This window comes from Enhydra lutris, unplaced genomic scaffold, assembly GCF_002288905.1.
Source record: "Enhydra lutris kenyoni isolate GAN:26980312 unplaced genomic scaffold, ASM228890v2 scaffoldscaffold13, whole genome shotgun sequence".
Lineage (NCBI taxonomy): Eukaryota > Metazoa > Chordata > Mammalia > Carnivora > Mustelidae > Enhydra > Enhydra lutris.
The window spans coordinates 38,885,622-38,906,547 of NW_019154097.1; the positions used below are offsets into that span (position 1 = coordinate 38,885,622).

General features: G+C 60.4%; 1 protein-coding gene across 2 annotated transcripts in view; it reads left to right on the forward strand.

The window, feature by feature from the left end:
* The window catches only part of LOC111146213 (sarcosine dehydrogenase), a 60,279-nt gene that overhangs the window by 35,484 nt on the left and 3,869 nt on the right, over nucleotides 1–20,926 (forward strand). For both annotated transcript variants that reach the window (XM_022501656.1, XM_022501657.1), the window contains 4 exons: nucleotides 3,772–3,919; nucleotides 7,771–7,864; nucleotides 20,109–20,271; nucleotides 20,752–20,920. In XM_022501656.1, the coding sequence (XP_022357364.1) occupies nucleotides 3,772–3,919; nucleotides 7,771–7,864; nucleotides 20,109–20,271; nucleotides 20,752–20,920 (574 nt within the window). The remainder of the gene's footprint in view (nucleotides 1–3,771; nucleotides 3,920–7,770; nucleotides 7,865–20,108; nucleotides 20,272–20,751; nucleotides 20,921–20,926) is intronic.

Sequence of the window (20,926 nt, forward strand, 5' to 3'; positions counted from 1 at the left end):
CCTTTTGGGGTGATTCTGGGGGATTCCTGGCCCGAGAGTTTGAGGAGCTCTTGCCTTGCCAGGGCTGGGGGACGGCAGGCTCTGGAGCAGGGGGAGGGAGAAGGCGCTGATGCTTCTGCACTCCAGCGCCTCCAAGTTCTCCAGGAAGGGAGGGCGGGAGGGTCTGCGCTCAGCCTGCCTGTGGAAGTGTGCGTGGCAAGGGAGGCACGAGGACACCTGCGTCATGGGCTCTGCATCGTGCTGATGGGCCCGGGGACACGGCCAAACACGCGCAAACTGGTGGCGTGCAGACTTTGTTTTATTTTCAGCCTTAAAAACTGTACCGTTCCTGCCATGAATATGCATGTTTTGGACGGGGGAGGGGGGTGATTATAGCTGTTACATCAGATCACCGTTAAGTCAAGGGGATGTGGTGCTTTGCGTTCGACCAAGGTTGTGTACAAAGCAGCTGCCAACCCCAAGCGGGAGCTCGCCTGCGCTTCCCTATCACAGACGGAAGACGTGCTCGCAGGAGGCGTAACGCCTGAGCTTCCCTATCACAGACGGAAGACGTGCTCGCAGGAGGCGTTGTAACAATACCGCAAAATAGAAAATAAAGTCTGGAGCCCCCGGCTCCCCGGCTGGGGCCCGAGCCCCCGGACTCTGTGCTGGCTGACTGCCCTCTCGGCCATGCCCACTCGAGGGTAGGGCCTGAGCTGTGCTGACTGTGGCCTCAGGACCCAGTGCTTCAGGTCTTTGGTGAGGGACAGTGCCCAGAAAATGCCAGGCCCACCTACGACCACCTCTCTGGCACCGGCGGCCCCAGTAACTCGCATCCTTCCGGGAGGGGCCTCGCGCGGCTTCAGAGAGTCACAGGGTGTGTCAGGGCTGGGGCAGAGGACATTGCCGGAATTCCAATGTCCTTTAAGAGTCCCCAGCCCAGGGACGGGTTGGGGAGGGCCCTTAGGGGCTGATTTGTCTTTTTGGCTTCTGTCTCCCTCTGTGCTCATCAGTTTTAAGAGAAAAGAGGAACCACGATCAACCTAGCCAGTAGATTTTTTTATCCTTGGATGCTCTCAACAGTCCTGTGGGGGCCTGTGCAGCTCTGCCCATCTTACAGATGAGAAAACAGGCTCAGACAAGTAAGAATTGGAGCCAGTGAGTCACAAAACTGCCCCTGGGCCAGGCTTGTCTGGTGCCAAGACCTGTGTGTTTCCCAAGACAGGGTCCTCCTGGGGGTGGGGTAGTGTCCCTGCGAAGTGTCCCCAGAGGGGTAGGTGGCAGGGATTTGAGGAGTAGCCCTTTCTGCCCAGCCCCATGGTCCAAAGGACGCAAAGGTGCGTGCATCCTTTGGGTGTTGTCCTGGCTGGAGGGAGATTGTGGGTTGGGGACAGACGCTGGTCCCCGGGCAGGCCACTGTGGGGAGGGGGCAGCGGTGCAGGGTTGGGGTGGGGTACATGGGCCTCCTGGAGTGGGGGGATGTTGGAACAAAGTCCAAGAAGATGAGTGGCTGAGGTCCTGTGAGGCCCTAGTGAGCGGGGGGCCTGGATGAGGACGGGTCCTAGCCCAAGAGTAGAACCAAGTGTATCAGAACTAAGGGGTCACGGGGCAGGCTCTGACGGGCTTTAGGACCGTCCTAAGGGGTATGGGAGTGAGGGTGGGGGTGTAGCATCGGAGGCTGGGGCCAGGAGGGGACAGATGCAGTTCTCCAGGCCACAGGTACTGCAGGCTGGGCAGAGCCACAGCCATGGGCGCAGAGAGAAGAGGCTCGGAGGCGGCTTTGGGACGTGGGGAGGAAGGAGACAGCAGGGCTGTGGGTGACCCAGGGCCTGGCCATGTGCCAAGAAGTACCGTAGCTCTGGTATTCAGGGAGGGCTTCCTGGAGGTGAAGGCCTCTGAGTTGGATCTGGAGGGCAGCGGGTTAGGGGAGCAGAAGAGCACATGGTACATGGAGTTCCAAGGTCAGCAGTGTCCCAGGGCCCACCTGGATGGGGCGGAAGGAGGGCAGTGGGGACCGCAGCCCCTGTTTCTGCTCCTACCCCTTCGGGGTTGGAGAGGGAGGGTCCCAGATCCAAGCTTCCGTTGGTGGCCCCCGGTGCAGCCCCAGAAGTCTCGCATGAGAGCACCGCCACCAGCAGGTGCTCCTAGAGAGGGCGAGAGGCCCCGCGCCCCTTCATCTCCAGCCTGTGGCCACCAGCGGCACCCTCCTTTGCTAGGGCTAGTGAGGCGTGCCTACTTTTTAATTACGGTGGGGGGCTGCTTCACAGCTGTGGGGGAGCCCCTGGGAAGGGCCAAAGGAGAGCACTTGGGAGGATTCTCTGGCCTCACAGGGCCCTTGGCCATCTCCATGGTGTCCAAGTTACGCCCGGGTCCGGGGCTGGCGCTGGGCCTGCGAGGGCCGATGCCCAGAGCCAAGAGTGTCCAGAGCTGAGAGAAGCAGATGCCACACAGGACCCTGAGAAGAGGATGCCTCCCAGGGCGGACCCAGCCTGGCTGCCGGCTCTGGGCCTCTCCCTGAGGCCCCTCCCACGGTGGCCGTGTGCACCTGGCCCGCAAGGCCAGCTCCAGGCCCGTTCCCACTGTGCAGATGTGGAAGTGGCCGGGAGCTCCGGGGTTGCCCGGACACCACTGCTCCGAGGCCGGGGGCCCTGTCGGAATTAATGAGGAAGGAAGGAAAGAGGCCAACGCCAGGGGAGCTACTGAGAAAGCGGAGACAAAGGAGACCCCACCACCCCCAGGCCCACCTCCCCTGGCTCCTCCTGGAGATGTCGCGGGACCAGCGGGAGCGCACTCACCCCAGGAGCCGCAGCCCTGCGGATGAGAGTATACAGGCTCAGAGAGGCTGTGTGACGGGCCCAAGGCCACACAGCTATCCCAGGTCCCAGATCCCCAGGGCAGTGGGTCTCCCAGGATGCTGGGCCAAGGCGGGCTGCTCTCCATTCACCCTCTGCCTGGTGGCAGTGTGGCCCAGGCTGTGGACTCAGAACTGGACAGAGTCTGATTTTCTATCATGGGACCTCCACGAACCTCAGTCTCGTTTTCTGAAACTCTGGTGTGGTGGTGAGCGTCAGCCTCCTCGGGGGAATCAAGGAGACGTATTTTTTAACATATTTTATTTATTTATTTGAGAGAGAGTAAGAGAGAGAAAGAACACGAGCAGGGGCAGAACGAAAGGGGGAAGCAGACTCCCCTGCTGAGCGGGGAGCCTGACGTGGGGCTCCATCCCACGGTCCTGGGATCATGACCTGAGCCGGAGGCAGAAGCTTAATGGACTGAGCCCCCCAGGCCTCCCGGGAATCAAGGGGATATTGCCTATAAAGCCCAGCCCGGTGCCTGGCCCCAGCAAGTCCTGCCAAGGCCAAGGGGGGACCTGGAGACCAGGGGCCAGGGGAGTTTGCAGAGAAATGAGAGCCAGAGAGGTAAAGGGACTCCCCCATGCTGCCCAGCACAGATGGACAGACAGACGGAGCAGCCTCCCTGTGGCGGGCTGGCATTAGGGGACCGTCCCCTTTCCTGGATCGGAGCCCTTTGAGAAGTGGGTGAAAGCCGTGGACTGTCCCAGGAGAGGGCTACCTTGGCATGTGCAGCCCTTGGAGCTCCTACACCCTGGCCCCCTGCCCCCATCCCCACCCCCCTCCCCCCGCTGAGAAGCCAGGGCCCCCAGAGAGGGTTCCTGAGCTCTGCCTTGTGCTGTTCACTGTTTAGAGAAGAGTAAATATGTCCTCAGGCCAGAGGCCTCGCTGCCCCGCCCCGTCCTGCCATCCTGTCCTGAGCCCGGTGCTTCTCTTCCAGGGGACGGCTACTACCTGGCAGTGGGCGGGGCCGTGGCCCAGCACAACTGGGCTCACATCCGCACGGTGCTGCAGGACCAGAAATTCCGGTGCCAGCTCATCGACGGCTCCGAGGACCTGGGCCTGATCAGCATCCAGGGCCCAGCCAGGTGAGGAGCAGCGGCGCCCAGCCCCTGGGACCCAGCCCCTGGTCCCTCCAACTGCGTCATGCGGGTAGAACCACTGCAGGTCCAAAACGGGATGTTCTGGTTCGCCAGACACTCTGGTGAGCCCAGAGATGCCACGCCGGCTAAATCTTCAAGCGCTGGAACTCGGAGAAACCCTTAATGTGAGCGTCAGGCTCAACCATATGGCGACTTGGCATCTGGGGGTTCCGGGGTCACAGAAGGGCCCGTGTGGGTGTTGGGGGGGTGTCTTTGGGTCTTTGATGGAGTCTGGGAGTTACTGATGCCGTCTCGAAGTGGGCACAACCAGCCCAGGGTTCCACCTGCTGCGGGGGCTGAGAATAGTATGGCACAGAGGCCACTGCCCCTGGGCCCAGACGCCTCCGCAATCACCTCCGGTGATTAGGACTGCCGATGGGTGACCCAGTCATTCCTTCGTTCTGTGTTTGCCGAGCGGCCTGCCCACCCACGAGGCCTCAGAGCCTGTGAGGTCCTCAGCTGCGGGCTGTGCGTGGACCCACAGAGGGGACCCAGGCAAAGGGGCACCCGAGCAGCTGTGCCCTCCGGGAGGATCCCCCCAGCTGGGCTTCCGGGAAGGGACTCGGGGGCAGGGGACCCGTGGGAAAGAACCATCGTGTTAGCCACCACCAAGTGCGCCTGTGATTCACCAAGCCCTGCACTGACCCCTCCTGAAACCACCGATAACAGCCCTGGGAGGCGGTTCTAATTGTTCTCGTCCTTTTGGGGGAAGAAAGAGGCACAGAGAGGTAGAGCTCTTTGCCCAGGGTGGCGCAGCTAGTAAGTTTCAGGGCAGCCGGGCATGGGCTCCCCCCAGGCCGTCAGAAAGCTGCGGACCCTGAGCACTGGCCCTTCCTGAGGAGTCACAGACCCTCTGCACCTGGCTCAGGTGTTCGATCACTGACCCCACGGCCCAGGTGCACGTCGGTGCGGGAGAGACGCCTTGTGAGCGGTGAACCCCGCCGGACAGAAAGGTGCAGGGGAGGCCCACGTCAAAGGAAGGATGTATTCCCAAAAAGTGGTGGGAACAGCTGGCCCCTGAGAGGAAGAGTAGGTCGGGGACTGTACGCTCAGACCCTGCCACGGTGTCCATTTTCCTGGGTGCCTTAGGGCTGGCCAAGCCAGCACCTCCCTGGCTGGGTCCTGGACGGGCCAACCTCCCCTCCCAGGCTGTGTTGTAGCTGTTTTTGTGTGGGCCTTGCTCAGGGGCGCCCGGCAGACAGGCAGGACCTTCTTGCTGAACAAATGTATAGAGTCTGAGCCGGTCGTGTACTTTAAAGGTGATTGGCTTCTGTTCGGTGTTTGGCCAGTATCTGCCAAGGGAACGTTGGGGCAAAGCCCTGGAGGGAATGAGGGATCAGCCTTTGGAGCTCTCTGGAGGGGCGGGGTTCCAGGCAGAGGAAACAGCAGATGCAAAGGCCCTGTGGCAGGGGTGTGCCCATGCGTGTAGGGAAAAGCAGTGGGGCCGACTGGAGCAGTGTGGTTGGAGGTGCGCTCGGAGAGCAGAGGAGGTGAGAGCCTGTAGGTCCAGCAGCTTTCTCTCTGAGTGGGGTGACTGAGCAGAGCAGAGACATGGTGGGACTGGGCTCCAATAGGGTCTCATTGCCGGGCTGGGGAGGAGGCCAGCAGCTGCGTGAGGAGTTGCAAGGGCCGGAGAAGCCGGAACTTCAAGGAGGGAGCGACGAGCTGTGTCTGGAGGACCCGTGGGTCTACGTGGGATGAGGCCCAGAAACTGACCGCTGGGTTTGGCAGTGCGGTGCTTCCAGAGGGCTCAAGGGGGGTTGCGGGATGGCTGGGTGGGAGCGTGTGGAGCCAGGAAGGGAGGAGAGGAACCTGGAAGTCCGGGGGGTGCTTTTCATCTCTCCCTGGGCCAGCCGGCTCTCATCTGTGGGCGGAACAGGGCCGGGGGTTCTGGCCCGTCCCCGGGGAAACCTCCACACCCTTGCCGCTGAGCCGTCAGCCCACAGTGGGCTGTTTTTAGTGTGGGGGAGGCGGGTAGGCAGGGGAGGGAGGCTGTGGGCCGCCAGATCAAGGCAGGGCCGCGGGGGGACGGGGCAGCCTCCTCTGCCTCATGAGAAGCAGCTCCAGGCGGAAGCTGGTGACAGCCTCGTCATTCCCCTGGGAGTTCCTTCGCTCCCTGCTCTGAGCGTGCTCTCCTTCTCCAAGAGCGCCTCGTTCCCGCACGAGTGTCTGCCTTGCCGGCTCCACCAGTGGGGCTAGACCTTTGGAGTTGTCAGCCCCTGGACCACGGGCCGTGCTGAGTGACCTGCTGTCTGGAAGAACTCTCTGGAACGTTCCATAATTGGGTGGTCCAGTACCATAGCCACTAAGCCATTGGTGGCCCCTCAGCCCTTGACATGTGTGTGGCCAGACTGAATATTTAATTTTAATTCAGTTAAACTCAAGTGACCACATGTGGCTGGTGGAGACCGTGCAGAAGCAAATGGTCACTGTCCCAGTGGCTCACTGATGCTCCCGAGGGCCCTGGGAGGAGGCAGCACAGTCCCCGTGGAGGACAGGCTGAAGGTGAGGGCGAGTGAGGGGGGTCGGGACTCGAACCGGCGTCTCTGGCCATCGCTGTCTGCCTGCTGGAGGGACAGCCTGCTGGGCCCCAGCCTGCCTTCCGCAGACCTGTGTGCCCGCCCCATCCGTAGATCGGTGCACAGAGCTGCCCCCAGTGCTGCCGCTGAGCCCCTTCAAGCCCTCAGCCCGGGCGGCAGCTCCAGCCTCCTGCCCCTGCAGGGACACAGGCTGGGAAGACACCGGCCATCCCTGGGGCTGCAGAGAGGACGTGCTCCTGGAAGACTGGGGACGGGCTCTCCGGGGGTGGCACCACGTGGGTGCCGGGGGCGTGTGTTACATAAGGCACAGGCAGCCTGTAGCGCGCTGGGCAACTCGGGCCGGCGTGGGTGGGCAGCTCCAGCACCGTGGGGGTGGCATTGGGGTGGGGAGCCCTCCGAGCGGCGCTACCCTGCAGCCCCAGCGCTCGCCGCTACCCCCCTGCGGGGCTGTCTCCTGCCAATGGGGAGCCCGCCCCAGGGCGCAGAACTGGGCTGTTGTCGATCAGTTCTATTTACCGTGCGCCGTCTGCGCCGGGCACGTTGGGAGAGGAGCCCTGTTGTCACAGAGCGCCTGGTTTCAGGGAGGAGGGGGCAGGTACAACCCATGTGGGAGGTGCCCTGTTGGGAAATGTGTCCGAGCTTCACAGACCTAGACCCAGGGAGTCAGGGAGGGCTTCCTAGAGGAGGTGACAGCTGAGCCAAGACCTGAAGGATGACAAAGGCTTGAACAGAGGCAGGGGACCCGGATGGTGCGCCAAGGAGTAAACGAAGGCCCGGAGGGAGGCCAGGGGGCAAGGTGCCCAGGAAGTGAGGGTTTCCCTGGGTACTGAGGCCTCCGGGCCCAGCGAGGTCTCAGGTGACCTGTGAGAGCGGGGCTCTGTGGTGGCAGGTGGGGGAGGTGAGGAGGGCAACCTCCGCCCTCAGGGAGCTCACAAACCAGCCTCCTGCCCATCAGACCTGTGGCCATTAGACGGCTGGGTTGCGGCCCCAGGAGCACATGTCAAGCTGCTTTCCACGCAGGCCGGGCTCACCTCCCCCATCATCGTTCCTGGCTTTTTTAACGGACTGTATTTTTGGCTCGTGTTCATCTTGGTGTGCTTTTACGAAGACCCTGTCGTTCGTCTGCCTCACGAGGACAGGGACTCGACCTGGTCACCGTGGTATCCCCAGCTTCTTCCCGGCCCAGGGCCCATGCGCAGGAATGCTCAGCAAGTGTTTGTTGACTGACTAATCAACCAACTTTGTTCTTGCTCACAGCCGGGCCATTCTGCAGGAGGTGCTTGACGCGGACCTGAGCGACGAGGCTTTTCCGTTTTCCACCCACAAGCTGGTGAAAGCCGCCAGGCACCTGGTAGGTACCACTTGGCTGTTTTCTCCTGGGCCGTGGGTGGCAGCCGAGGGCCTGGGGCTTGGACGTGGGAGCCGGTCTAAGCCTCTGCTCTCCACTGTGAGATGGGGACTAGACATTCCTGCCCACAAGCTGTTCAGAGCTCAGAGGGGTGATGGATCCAAGTCAGACTCCCTGCCCCCCCACCCCCCGGGGCCTGGCACCTGCTGGTGGGCTCACTCCCAGGCTCCTGCCAGGAAACGCAGCCTCTGCCTTGCCACCTACATGGCTGCCCATGGCCTCCCCCTCCTCGGAGGCACAGGGCATGGCCTCTCGGGTCAGGGTGGTGTGTCCTCCCTCTGTCACGTCAGAAACGACAGGGCTGGGGACAACAGAGCTCTGCACCCTGAGGAGATGCCTGTCCTTCCCTAGTGTCCTCCCACCCCTGCCCGCCCAACACTGTGGGTGTGGGGAGAGGGGGGCAGCTCCCCGGGCAGGGGGTGCACAACCCCTGCCCCAGCCCCAGAAAGCCCAGGTCCTGGGGCCCAAGGCTCTGGAATGGTGGGCGATGTCAGGCTCCCTTGGACCGGGCTCTGGCTGGAAACTTCCTCGGAGACCAGGGGCCAGCCTGGGGCCAGCTCGAGGTCAGCCCGTCCCTTCCCTCCACATCCTTGTTGGAAGTTAAGTGGCCTGGTGTCCGATCTGACTCCCCACGGCACACGCATGCCCGCATCGTCTTTCCAACGACAGGAACTTTCCATGACCGGGTTTCTCAGCTTCACCCCTGTGGGCCTCTGGGAAGATCTTCTATGTTGGAGGCCATCCCGGGCGCTGTACGGTATCCGGCCCATGCCTGGCCTCCCCCCATTCAATGCCAGGAGCACCCCTGGCTGTGACAACCAAAAATGTATCCAGACATTAGCGAGTGTCCCCAGGGGGCAGGCTCACTGGAGGGGAGGGGCTGGTCTGGGATCGCCCCGCGTGGCAGTCAGGCTGGCGGCGCTCGTGGCCAGGGCTCTGACCGAGGCCCTGCAGCGGCTCGTGATGCCAGAAACCGAGCCCAGAGAGGGCGGTGGACTGCCCGAGGCCCTCAGCTAGCCAGATAGGAAAGCACGCCGCTACATGTCAGTAAAACGGACGTGCCCGCGGGGGGTGGGTGGGCGGACAGCCGGGCTGGGGGCTCCTTTCCTCGTCCACTTCTCTGAGTTCGTCAGGGGTGGGTGGGGACAGTACCAAGGAATGTTGGTGAGGAGTGGGATCCTGGCCCGCAGAGGGGCTGGGGTTCCAGGACCAGCTTGGGTCCTATGAGCCAAATAAGCAGCGTGCACTGATGTTGGCGAGGGGGCTGAGGTGGGCGAGGGGGGCTGCTGAGAGGGTGGGACCAAGGCCGCCCTGCAGAGCCAGGGAGCACTGACCAGGCTCTGTTCCTGCCTTCTGTCTCAGGAGTGAGCTCAGGGACAGGAAGCTGGGGTGGAGGGGGGGGGGGGTCCCGCTTTTTTCCCGGCCCCTTGGTGCAGAGCTGCCTGCCAGGACCAGAGGGGGTGGGTGTTTCGAGAAAGCAGCCCAGCATGACCCCAGGCCCTGGCTGGCCTCCTACAGGCTCTGACTGCAACTGCGCTGTGAGCCCCCGTGGGGCCTGGGTTCGGGCTTGCGGAAGCGTGAAGGGGAGTTGAGAGGCTTGGCGTCCACGCTGCTCGGCCTGCCTGTGGCTCAGGGGCACTGGGAGAGAGAACCAGGTAGGAGTACTTCCCTTCCTGGCCCAGGCCGCTCCAAGAGAGGCACCTGGGACAGGACTGGTTCCTGGCCAGCGGACTGCAGCTGCCTCCTGCCCCGGGGGCTGGCCCTTGGCAGCCCCGGCCACCTCCCTAGGCCTGGCCCGTGGCTGTCTGTCTGTACCTTGGCCAGCTGGGCCCGGAGCCAGACTGAGTCAGATCTGGGACCGAGGGGAAGGGAGACCAGGCTGCAGGACGAACCCCTCCCCGGGGTAACAGGAGGCCCAGACACGAGGGGAGGGTGCCCTGGGATGCCCGGGTCGGGGTGCAGGACACCCACGGGGCTGCTTCTCCTCACTGTCTCCTCTGAACAGGACTTCCTGGCTTTGACAAAACGTATTTTATTACTCTGTGAACAAACGTTCGGTTTCCAACCATCAGTGTGCTGTGTGGTGGCGAAGAGGGCAGGGGGCCTGGAGGCAGAGCTGATGTTCCGCATGAGCCCTTTGGGGGCAACCCTTGACCTCTCTGGGCCTTCCCCCGTCGTGCCGGCAGGCGCACGGGCAGGACCCACACACGGGGAGGGCCGGCGCACGGGATGCTGGGGTCCGGCTGGAGGGAGGTGGGTGTCGGTGTTTTGCTGTGGACCCAAGGAACGTTTGTAAGCCAGGAACAGGGAGAAGGAAGCGCCTGTCCCTCTGCAGGACCCAGCCGAGCCCGGGTTAGCGGTTTCGTGTTCCTCACAGAACCTTCTTTCCCCGGCCTCATCCGCGAGGTCTAAGGCAGGAGCAGGACTGCCCACGCGTGGTTTGCACACCCAGCTTTATCCCCTGACGGTGGTTGTAAGAGGTTTGTCTTTTGCTTTTTTGTTTAAGATTTTATTTATTCACTGGAGCAAGCGTAAGAGAACAGGAGCGGGGGGAGGGGCAGAGGGAGAGGGAGACGCAGATGCCCCGCTGAGCAGGGCGCCCGATGCGGGACTCGATTCCGGGACTCCAGGGTTGTGAGCTGAGCCGAAGGCAGACGCTTCACCGACTGACCCACCAGGTGCCCCAGTTGTAGCAGTTTTCTGGTTCCTTTAAATGTCCTCCGAGAACCACTTTGAAAACCCACGTGACCCTCTCCCACCTCAAGCAGCGGCCACGGTTGGGCATTCCTTGTCCTGGGCATCACCTGGTGCTGAGCTCCCCATGGGCGGCGGGCCTCTGGCGGCTCCGATGACCGGCCTAAGGCAGATTCCTCAGACCCGGAGTCACACCCAGGAACAGGTGTCCCAGGTCCCCAGTCCTGGCTTCCAGTCACTCCACGCGGTTTTCTTGCCCATCTTTTGGCATTTTCTGCCTCCTCCCCATGCCCGGTGCCATCCCAGGCCTTCTGGGGAATGAGGGGTGCCAAGGTACAGAGCTTCCTAAGCCGGGTCCCGTCTGCGGGAGACCAGCACCCTCGGCTCACATCGGGCCAATCCAGGTTCTGCCCTGAGCCCGGCACTGTAGCCTGAACAGCATTCCCAGCGCTGAACGTGCTCTCCTACCTCCACCCCCCCGGTCCCCTACACCCCCACCTGGCTCTAGAATTAATTCCGGACACGTTGGCTAGGAGTCCCCTGGTGCGGGGTCGCAGGCTGGACTCGGAAGCTCTGGGGTGGAAGAGGCCAGCTCACGGCCTAGCAGGGGGTCGGCTGGGGGCAGGGCGGACCCTGCAGCACAGCCCGCCCTGCAGTGGCCGGGACCCCGTTCACAGGAGGGAGAAGGGAGTCTTGGCAAGCCTGGGCAGCCGGTGTCCCTGTGCTGGGTGGGGAGGGGCTCTGCCCTCATACGGGGGTCCCCCATCCCCCTGCACCCTGGCCCCCTTGGCAGGACTGGAGGAATACACGGCCCGGGGCAGCCAGCAGAGGCTCCTTCCTCCCCCAGCCGGCCAGAAAGCCCTGCAAGGGGCTGCACCAACTAACGCCCCAGGCCCAGGTGACGGCACCTCACTCCTTAGAACAGCCGATCTCCAAGCACACGGATTCACTGTCCTGTGGGGCCACACCTGCATCCCTGTCCTCGGGTGCCGTGGGGCCCGTAGGGGGATCGTGCCCGGCTAAAGCACCTTTGTGCAGGTCCCAGCCTTGGCACCTGGCCGTGTCGCACACCCATTCTCTCGCCCCTCCCTGTCCTCCCTGCTGCTCTCTGGAGGTCATGTCTAGTAACCTGGAGGTCAGGTCACTGCTGCTTGCCCTGTGTGGCCCACCGGGAGGGCCCAGTCCTGCCCTAAGGGGCTGGGAGACCCCAGGGGCCCAGCGGGCAGCTGTTAGAGACGAGGGCCACGCGGGGCAGGAGTATCGAGGACGGGATGCAGCAGATGGTGTGGGAAGTTGGTGTCCCAGACGTGCCAGAGTCGTGCCTCCGGTCCTGCCTTCTCCTAAGGGCCAAGGAGGCGTGGGCAGAATGGAGCAAAGGCTTAGTTTCCTCAGTGTTGATATTACGGGTTTTGCTGACCTCCAAGTGGCCCAGACCCCATGACGGTCCACGATAGTCCAAGTCTAGGACATAAAGACTTTGCCATTCACCGGCCAGTAAGAGGGCGGGGAAGTCCGCCAGGCAGGACCCCAGGCTGTCGGACCTGGGCTGTCCCAGGCCCCGTGGTGGCCTCCCAGCCAGGCAGGGAGGTGGAGCGTGGTCATCCCAGAACCCAAGAGTCAGGAACTAAGTCACCCTGTGCTCAGCAGAGCTGGGGGCCTGCAGGCCTGGCTTCTAGTCCTGCGCCGACCTGCCGGGACCGTCTCTCCTGGCCCCGGTCTCCCCACTGGTGGCACAAAGCCTAGACAATACCGAAAACCGCTTCTGAGCCGTCTCATGAGTCTGTCCAGACAGGCTGGACTCTCTCTGAATCCGGGGCGATTTCGTGTTCTCCCGAATAACGCGTGGTACCGGCTTCAGCACGTTCTGGCGCCGCATCTCTCCGTGTGAGGAGGCCCCGGGGCCAGAGGGGTGGGCCCGGCCAAGGTTGATGGAAGGTCCCTGGATCCCAGCCAACCAGATGCAGGAGAGGAATGCGGCTTGTGTAGCCGCAGGGTCACAGTGCATGGAACAAGGAGGCCGGAGCCCAGACCGCACCCGGGCCGAGGGGGTGAGCAGGGCCCTGCCCACCGTGACCCACACTCACGGCCAACAGATGACCCCGGCCGAGTGGCGTCCCCGGCCGAGCGCCATCCTTGTCTTGCAGTAACACCCCAAAACGCTTGGGCCCCAAGCTTGCACGAGCCTCGCATTCCTAGAGGAGAACAGGGGGCGGAGGGAGTTGGTCCCCTTGGCAGCCGGCTGACCCGATGTCCTCGCCTCCCACGGGTCGGCCTCGAGGCCAGCAAGGTTCTTGGTGGGACGCCCTCTCTCCGTGCTGGGGCCCGGGGAGACATGGTGTTCCTGGCGCCTCAGCCCGGGACAGGGGGCCCGTCTGGAAAGCAGCAGATGCAGGGCGGCGAGCTCGTTGCAAGGCGCAGTGGGAAGTGATTTTCTTCTGAAAATTAACTTCAGGTCGAAAGGAAATTGGATTTCTTCTCCTGACGGTGGGACACGCTCGCTGCGGTGCCGGAGGGCTCGCTGGGTTCGGGTGGAATGTTCCCCCACCCGCACAGGTTTCCCAGCCGGTCGGAGGCTCCGGCCTCCCCGCAGAGCCTTCCCCGCGCCCGCCTCTGCTAGCTGGGTTTTAGCCTCCACCTGAAGTCGCGTTGTACGAGCTTGGAGATCGTCGAGGTTCTGGAAAGCCCGGGGGCCAAGGGCAGGTCCCAGGGGTGCAGCGGAGCAACACCGCAACTACTGTTCACGGTGTCCCCTGGGGGACAGGGATGTCTTCTCACCATGAAAGTGTCAGGTCCGGGCGTGGCTGGAATGAGACTGGACAGCTCTGGGCTTGGGAGATTCCGGAAGTCCCTGCAGGATGGAGGGCCGCCCTGCAGGGGACACGGGGTGTTCCGACCCGACGGCCCTGCCTTGCTGCGTGGGGCAGACAGCCGTCTGTCCGGCACGAGCTGTAGCTCTGACTGGTGCCTCAGAACCTGTGGCTCCGGCGGTGGCTGGCTGGGGAGGGGTGCCGCCCGCTGTGGAGCATAGTGTGGGGGGGTCTGTAGCCGATTCAGCACCCCAGGGGCCTGGAAGGGACCCCTGAGGGTTGGGCAATCTGTGGAGCTTTTCAGATCCTTGGAGAGAGTCACGTTCTCCACACGCTCTTGCACTTCAACCTCGTATCTATTCTGTTCTTGGAACTCAGTTTCCACTCATCTTTCCCACCGTCCACCATCATCCCCACCAGCCATCTCCATCTCCATCACAGTCCCCGTCACCGTGCCCACCGCCTCACCACCACCTCCACTGTGCCCCACCCAGCAACGACAACCATCGCCACCGTCTTTACTGCCATAATTACCTCCCTCACCTTTACCACCGCTGCACACTGGCCTTCCGGACCCGACCACTGGGAGGAACTGCACGTCCTGCTAGCACAAAGTGATTAGAATTAAGGATGTCTTGGGAGCCTCCAGGGGGTTTTGAAAGATTCTTGAATCTGTCACCAACCTTACCCCCCATCCCGTTCCTGTGGGTTCAGGGCCCCAGATCCCTGCAGAGGGGCAGCCCAGGTTCAGATCCCTGCCTGTCTCCTGCCTCTGGGGGCCCTTGGATCCTCAGTTCTCAGTTGGAGAATGTGCCTGGTGTGTCGGGGGTGCTGTTACACAACCAAACGCCTGGAAACTTGTGAAACTGCCATGAGCTAATGTGATCTGAAGGGTTGGACGTGCCGGCCCGTGTCTGTGGGTGTATCTGCTTGAGCTCTCCTGAGATATTTACCCAGAAAGGTACACTGCAGGCTTGTTCTGGTGACGCACATGCCCAGGGCATCCTCCCAGAGCCACATGGCCTCCCCTGCCCCTGGGCGCCTGCATGGCCTCTGACCTGACCCAGTGCAGCAGTGGCCCAGCCTCTGCCTGGCTTCATGTCCACGGACAGCTGGTGGGGCGCAGCGAGGCCCCAAGCTCGAGCTCGAGCTCCTGAATCACATCTTACTAACACCCGAGCACCCAAAATTTTACTGAAATCCAAGCACCCAAAAATAGTGAAGTGTGAGTGAGTCAGTTAGGGCAGGGAGCGCGTGTCTCCTGGCGTCGTGCACGTGCGCTCCTGTTGGAAGCCCTGGCTGAGCCCTTGCGCCGCCGCTTCCCGGTCGTGGCTTCCCGGAGCGGCTGCGATGGGCTCGTCCCGGCTGGAGGGCTGTTGTAGAATCTCTAGGAAGACCCGTGAGTGGTCGTGAAGTTGTCAGGGGCCTGAAATCGGGCACATGGGGGTCTGTGCTACAGAAGGACCCACAGCCACCGGAGCTGATGAACAAACATTACCCAGGACATCCGTGGGCCTGGGGCGAGTGGCTGATGCCCCTGAGCCCCCAGTTTCTTATCTGTAAAATGGGCATGCCCAAGCAGTGCATCACCGACGGTGAGCACCGTGCCTGGGGTTTTATGGGGATGATTCGGTTGAGTGCTCCTAGGAGCCTCTGAAGGACACATCGTTATCAAGCAGGGCTTGCAGAAGAGACTCAGAGGGAGGTCAGTCACTGGGTGCAACCCTGGGGACTCAGATTCAAACCCAGGCCCCCACTCTCGGCCAGCACGGTGCCTCCTGCTTCTGTATGAGGCTGGCCCCTCACCTCCTTGTGTCAGCAGCATCTGCGGCCTCTCCCTTGCTCCTGGTGTCCCAAACATCAGGAAAGTGCAAATCACCCAGTCCCCCTGGGCTTTAGGTGCCCACCCTTGGAGGAAAGGGTCTTCTGTTTTTACCATCTTAACCTTTTTTAAGTATACAGTCCGGTCATGTTGACTGTATTCATGTTGTCGTGCAAACGGATTCCGGAACTTTTTCATCTTGCAGAACAGAAACTCAATACTCGTTAACCAACAACTCCCAGCCCCGCTTCCCCCAGCTCCTGGGAACCAGCCGTCTACTTTCTGTCTCTATGACTTTGACTCATTTAATTCCATGGAAGTGGAATTTGGATTAGGATTTGTCTCTGTGTCTGGCTTATTTTACTCAACATCATGTCCGCAAGGTTTATCCATGTTGTGGCAGGTGTCGGAATCTCCTTCCTTGTAATAGTTGAATAATACTCCGTTGTATGGACAGGGCCCATTTTGTCCCTCTAGGCCTCTGTCGGTGGCTACTTGGGTGGCTTCCATCTCTTAGCCATTGTGAGGAATGCTGCAGGGAACACAGGTGGGCAAATATCCATTCCAGATCTTGCTTTCAATCCTTTGGGGCATCTACCCAGAGGTAGAATTGCTAGACACGTGCTCATTCTATTTTTCTTTCTTTCTTCTTCTTTTTTTTTTTTTTTTTTTTTTTTTTTTGAGGAATCTCCACCCCGTTTTCCCTAGCAGTTGCATCAGCAGGGCCTGATTTATCCACATCCCTGCTAACACTGGTTACTTTCTATTTTTGTTTGTTGTTGTTGTTTTGTTTTGTTTTTATTTTTTTACAGTAGTCGTCCTAATGGGTATATCTCCTTGTGGGTTTGGTTTGCATTTCTCTAATGGTTAGTGGTAATGACCAGGCTTTCATTATACTTGTTAGTCATCTGTATATCATCTTTGGAGAAACAGCAATTCAAGCCCTTTCCTCATTTCTTAGCCAGATCATTTGTTTTGTTGGTGTTGAGTTGTAGGAGTTCTTTATGTATTCTTGATATTAACCCCTTTTCGGCTCTGATAAGTAAGTGTTTTCTCCCACTCTGTAGGTTGTCTTTTCGCTGTTGGCTGTTTCCTTTGATGCACAGATGTGGTCCCATGGGACTGATTTTGCCTTTCGTTGCCTGTGCCTGTGCCTTTCATGTCATATCCAAGAAGTCCGATGTCACAAAGCTTCCCCCTGGCTCCTCCTGGGAGTTTTATAGTTTTAGGACTTACACTTGGGTCTTCAATCCATTTCGAGTTAAAATTTGTATATGGTGCAAGATAGGGCCCAGTTTCATTCTTTTGCATGTGGAGATGCAGTTTTCCCAACACCATTTGTTGAAGAGAGCGTCTCTTCTCCCGTTGAGTGGGCCCAGCAGCCTCGCAGAGGATCACGTGACCATGTACATGAAGGTTTACTTCTGGGCTCTCTTTCCTATTCCATTGGTTTATTTGTCTGCTTTTATGCCTGCACCACACTGTTTTGATCATGGGATCTTGGCAGTAAGTTACGAAATCAGGGACTGAGAGTCCCACAGCCTTACTCCTCTTCAAGATTAATCTGGCTATTTGAGGTCCCTTAAGATCCCCTGTGAATGCTAGGATGGATTTTTCTATTTCTGCAAGAAGTGCCCCTGGAATTTTGATGGGGATACATTGAATCTGTACATCACTTTGGGTAGCGTTGGTATCTTAATGATGTTGCTTTCCATTCCATGAACATGGGATGCCTTTCCATTTACGTGTATCGGCTTTCATTTCTTTCAGCAAAGTTTTGTAGTCTTCGGGATAGCAGTCTTTCACTTCCATAGCTAGGTGTATTTTTAAGTATTTTATTCTTTTTGATGCTCTTATAAATGGAATTTTGAAAACATTTCCTTTTCGGATTGTTCGTTGTTAAGGTAGAAAAACGCCGTTGGTTTTTGTGTGTTGGCTGGTAGCAGGCAGCCCGGCCGGACATGCTTATTAATTCCAACAGTACTTTGGGGGATCTTTGGGGTGAGAAAAGGGTTTAAATAAAACCTACTTTAAGGCCCTTCCTCATGACCGTCCATGATTTTGTGACTCCAGCCAGGGCCTGTGGTTACTATGAGAGAGAGGCGCTCTGTTTTGCAAGGGGGTTTGCCTCAGTTTGGGGCTTGCTTTTAAAGTCAATCCAACCCAGTCCTTACTGGCAGATGACTGTGTATCAGGGACCTGCTTCCCATGAACTCGATGATCTCAAGCACCGGCCTCATCCATCTATCAGATGGGGGCACGGAGGTGGGGAGAGGTTGACCCACATGGGTCTGGCAGACCCAGAGCCGATGTTCCAGATATCCTCATTCTCAGCTTTACCCCTTTATTATGTGTCCCTGCTCAGAAGAAAAGAGGACTCCCCCAACTCCACTGGCTTTAGTGGAGACATATGCAGGATGTCTTGAGACGAATAATTTTGTGAATGTAGAAAGGCACCTGGAATTCCCCAGACTCTTTCCCTCGCTTTGCCAGAAGCAGAGGTCCGTCTGCTCCTCTTTTCCTCCATCATTCAGGAAGTATTTTTTTTAGCACCTACTGTGTGCTGGACCCAAGCACAAGGGTGCCGTGCAGAGCCAGGCCAGCCAGCCCCCGGCCTCATGGGGCTCCTGGGAGGTGTGGAAGAGCCCGGGATGGCTCTATCCCTCCCCACCGGTGGATTCAAGCTTGAGCCCCAGTGCTGACCCTCTCACTTAACTGGGAGCATGTGTGTCTGACATGAACATGCAATCCTGGGCCATTAATGGGTGAGCTTTAAAAATGATTTCTCCTGTTTCAAAATGAGATTGGCTTTGAGCCCCAAGCTCCTACGTGGGCTGTCTAAAATTAGAACCCCGTTGACAAGGCAGTCTTTGTCAGGGGCCCACGGCTTGCACTAGGGAAGCAGGGAAATGTCAACAGTACATTTTCTGTGTCAATTTTGAGGTTTTTTGAGGGGCCTGGGGAAATGGCAACTCAGAGCAAATGTTCACTCTTTCAGAAGCTTTCAGAATCCAGCCCCGAGGCAGCAAGATGATTAAAGTGTCAGATTTATAAGGAGCCAGGTCTGTGTTGGGGAGAGTGGCCTCCGCCCCCTCCTGTGTAGACAGGATCCGGCCGGAGCTGTGCGGGACTTAGGGCTCAGGGCAGTGATGGGATAAGCTCCTCCATCTCCCATGAGACCTGTGCTTCCCTGTCCTCTCCATGTCCCTTTTGTTTCAAAGACAGTCCTGGGGCTGACTTCACCGGTGGGGACACTCTGGGCTCAAGAACTCGCCTGGGAAGGCCAGGAAGCAGACACCTATCGCTGGGCGTGTAGATGACATGCCAGCAAACCGACTGAGCGGAGACGAGTCCCTGCGCACCAGCCATTGGGCAGGGAGTCGTGCCCTGTGCTGGTGGTGGCCTCCATGCTGGTGCAAGCCTGGCGTCCAGGTGTGCCGGCCGGCCGTGCCCAGACCAGCTGCTGCGGCACAGATGCGTGTGCTCAGGCCGGGCACGGTGCCCTGTTTTCACGTCATCCCTGGATGTTGTTCACATTGGTCTCCGCCACCGTGGGGGGCCAAGAAGGGCGCCAGTGATGGAGTGTGCACGCAGAACTTGGCCCAGGGACACCGTGTAAATAGCGCTGTCATCTCTGTGCGGGTGGGAGCCCGCGGTCCTTTGCAGACCCCTGGGGCCCAGCTCTCACCGTGTCTTCAGCCTGGCGATAAGGTCTTTCCAACCCCGCTGCAGGCCTCTCTGTCCAGCCCTCCCAACACGCCCGCTCCTGCTCGGTGCCCCCGGCCCCAGCTCTCCTTCAAGGCCTGCCTGTCTGCACTGCAGATTCCGCTAACCTTGTGACTGGGGCTGTCCCGGGCAGGGGCCTTCCTTCCCAGCCCTTGGCGTGGTTGCCACAAGCTGAGGAGCACCTGCTTGTGCTTCTGTCTGGGTCCTTCGAAGACTGTGTCCCAGGGACAGAGGCTGGGTCTTTGGTCAGAGCCCAGCCTCTGGCCGATGCTGACTAGGCCGGGGAGCGTTCACAGGGACGACTCGGCACCGGGCTGCTTCCCCTCTCGATACCTCTGAAACCTCGGGGTACGGCCTCCGTGAGCCGCGAGCTGTACCACCCACCTCCCAGTGACTGGCTCGCCAACACACCTCGGAACTTCTTAAAACCGGCAAAGCCTGGCTCCTGACCCCATTTACAGGGGAGAAGAGTAAGGCCAGAGGGAGTCTGGGGGACTCGGCCGGGTCATGGTGGTGATGTCTGCGTCTGGAGCCCCACCCAGCCCCTGCCAGTGCGGCCTGTGCTGGAACTTGCCAGCTTTGCCGATGGGATTGACGTCAGAATCTTGAGATGGGATCACCGAGGGTCGGGGTAGGTCCTGACTCCAGTGACAAGTGTCCCGATCAGAGATGAAAGTAGAGGAGATGCGGACATGAGGAGAAGGCCTGTGGTGCAGAGAATGGAGGGCAGTGACCACACGCCCCTGAGGCCCCCAGAAGCTGGAAGGGGCAGGAAGGACCCTCTCCCACAGCTGCTGGAGGGAGCACAGCTTGCTGACCCCCTGATGTGGGGCTTCGAGAGGCCAGAACTGGGAGACAGCACACTCTGGCCATTCGGTACGGCCTCCCCGGGACACTTGCACAGCCACTGAGAAGAGTTGAGGCCTGAGAACCGTGTGTCCGCTTTCTCCATTGACACCCTTCTTCCCCTTAAAGGTTGCCAGAGCCTGGAGCCCTGTCCTTGGAGAGCCCATGCCCGGGAGCAGGACAGCCTCCGCCCAGGGCCAGCTAACGAGAGTGGTGGCCATAAGGACCGGCTACCATTACGTGGCAGCTGGGCCCTGAGCTGGGTCGTCTGAGCCGTGCCCTGTCCCCCCAGGTGCGGGCCATGAGGCTCTCCTTCGTCGGGGAGCTGGGCTGGGAGTTGCATGTGCCCAGGCCAGCCTGCGTGCCCGTGTACCAGGCTGTGATGACCGCGGGCGCCAAGCATGGCCTCGTCAACGCCGGGTACCGGGCCATCGACTCCCTGAGCATCGAGAAAGGTGTGTGCGAGGGTCGTGCGGTGCCAGTGGGCCGCCCAGAGCCATGCTGCAGGCACGGGACTGTCGCCCCCCACACTTCTTTCCTGCCCTGCTCTGTTTCCCACTTATGCCTGCTTCCCCAGCCAGCCGCCCCCACCCCTGCACCCTTCCTGCGCTGCCCGTGAACGCGGTCTCCCACGCAGGGCCTGGGGATGGTGCTGGGGTCCCTGACACCTGTACTTGGAGGGTGAGCGGGAGACGTGCTTGCCCGGGTGTGTGGGGACGGGGCCACAGCTGGGTTGGGCATCAGTGCCTGGGTGTCCCTGGGAAATCTGCTCCCCGGGTCCCTCCCCAGCGTCTCAGCTGACAGTGCAGAGGCTGAGGGCTCGTCCAGGGCACCTCGTGCAGGTGAAGATGCCTCCTCCCAACCCTGGGGCCTTCAGAGGAGCCCATCCCCCAACCCTGCAGGGCACTGACCCCGGGCTCTCCTCCCCCGCCCAGGCTACCGGCACTGGCACGCAGACCTGCGCCCCGACGACAGTCCCCTGGAGGCAGGCTTGGCCTTCACCTGCAAGCTCAAGTCCGCCGTGCCCTTCCTGGGGCGGGCGGCCCTGGAGAAGCAGCGGGCCGAGGGCCTCCGCCGACGCCTGCTGTGCCTGACGGTGGATGAGTGAGT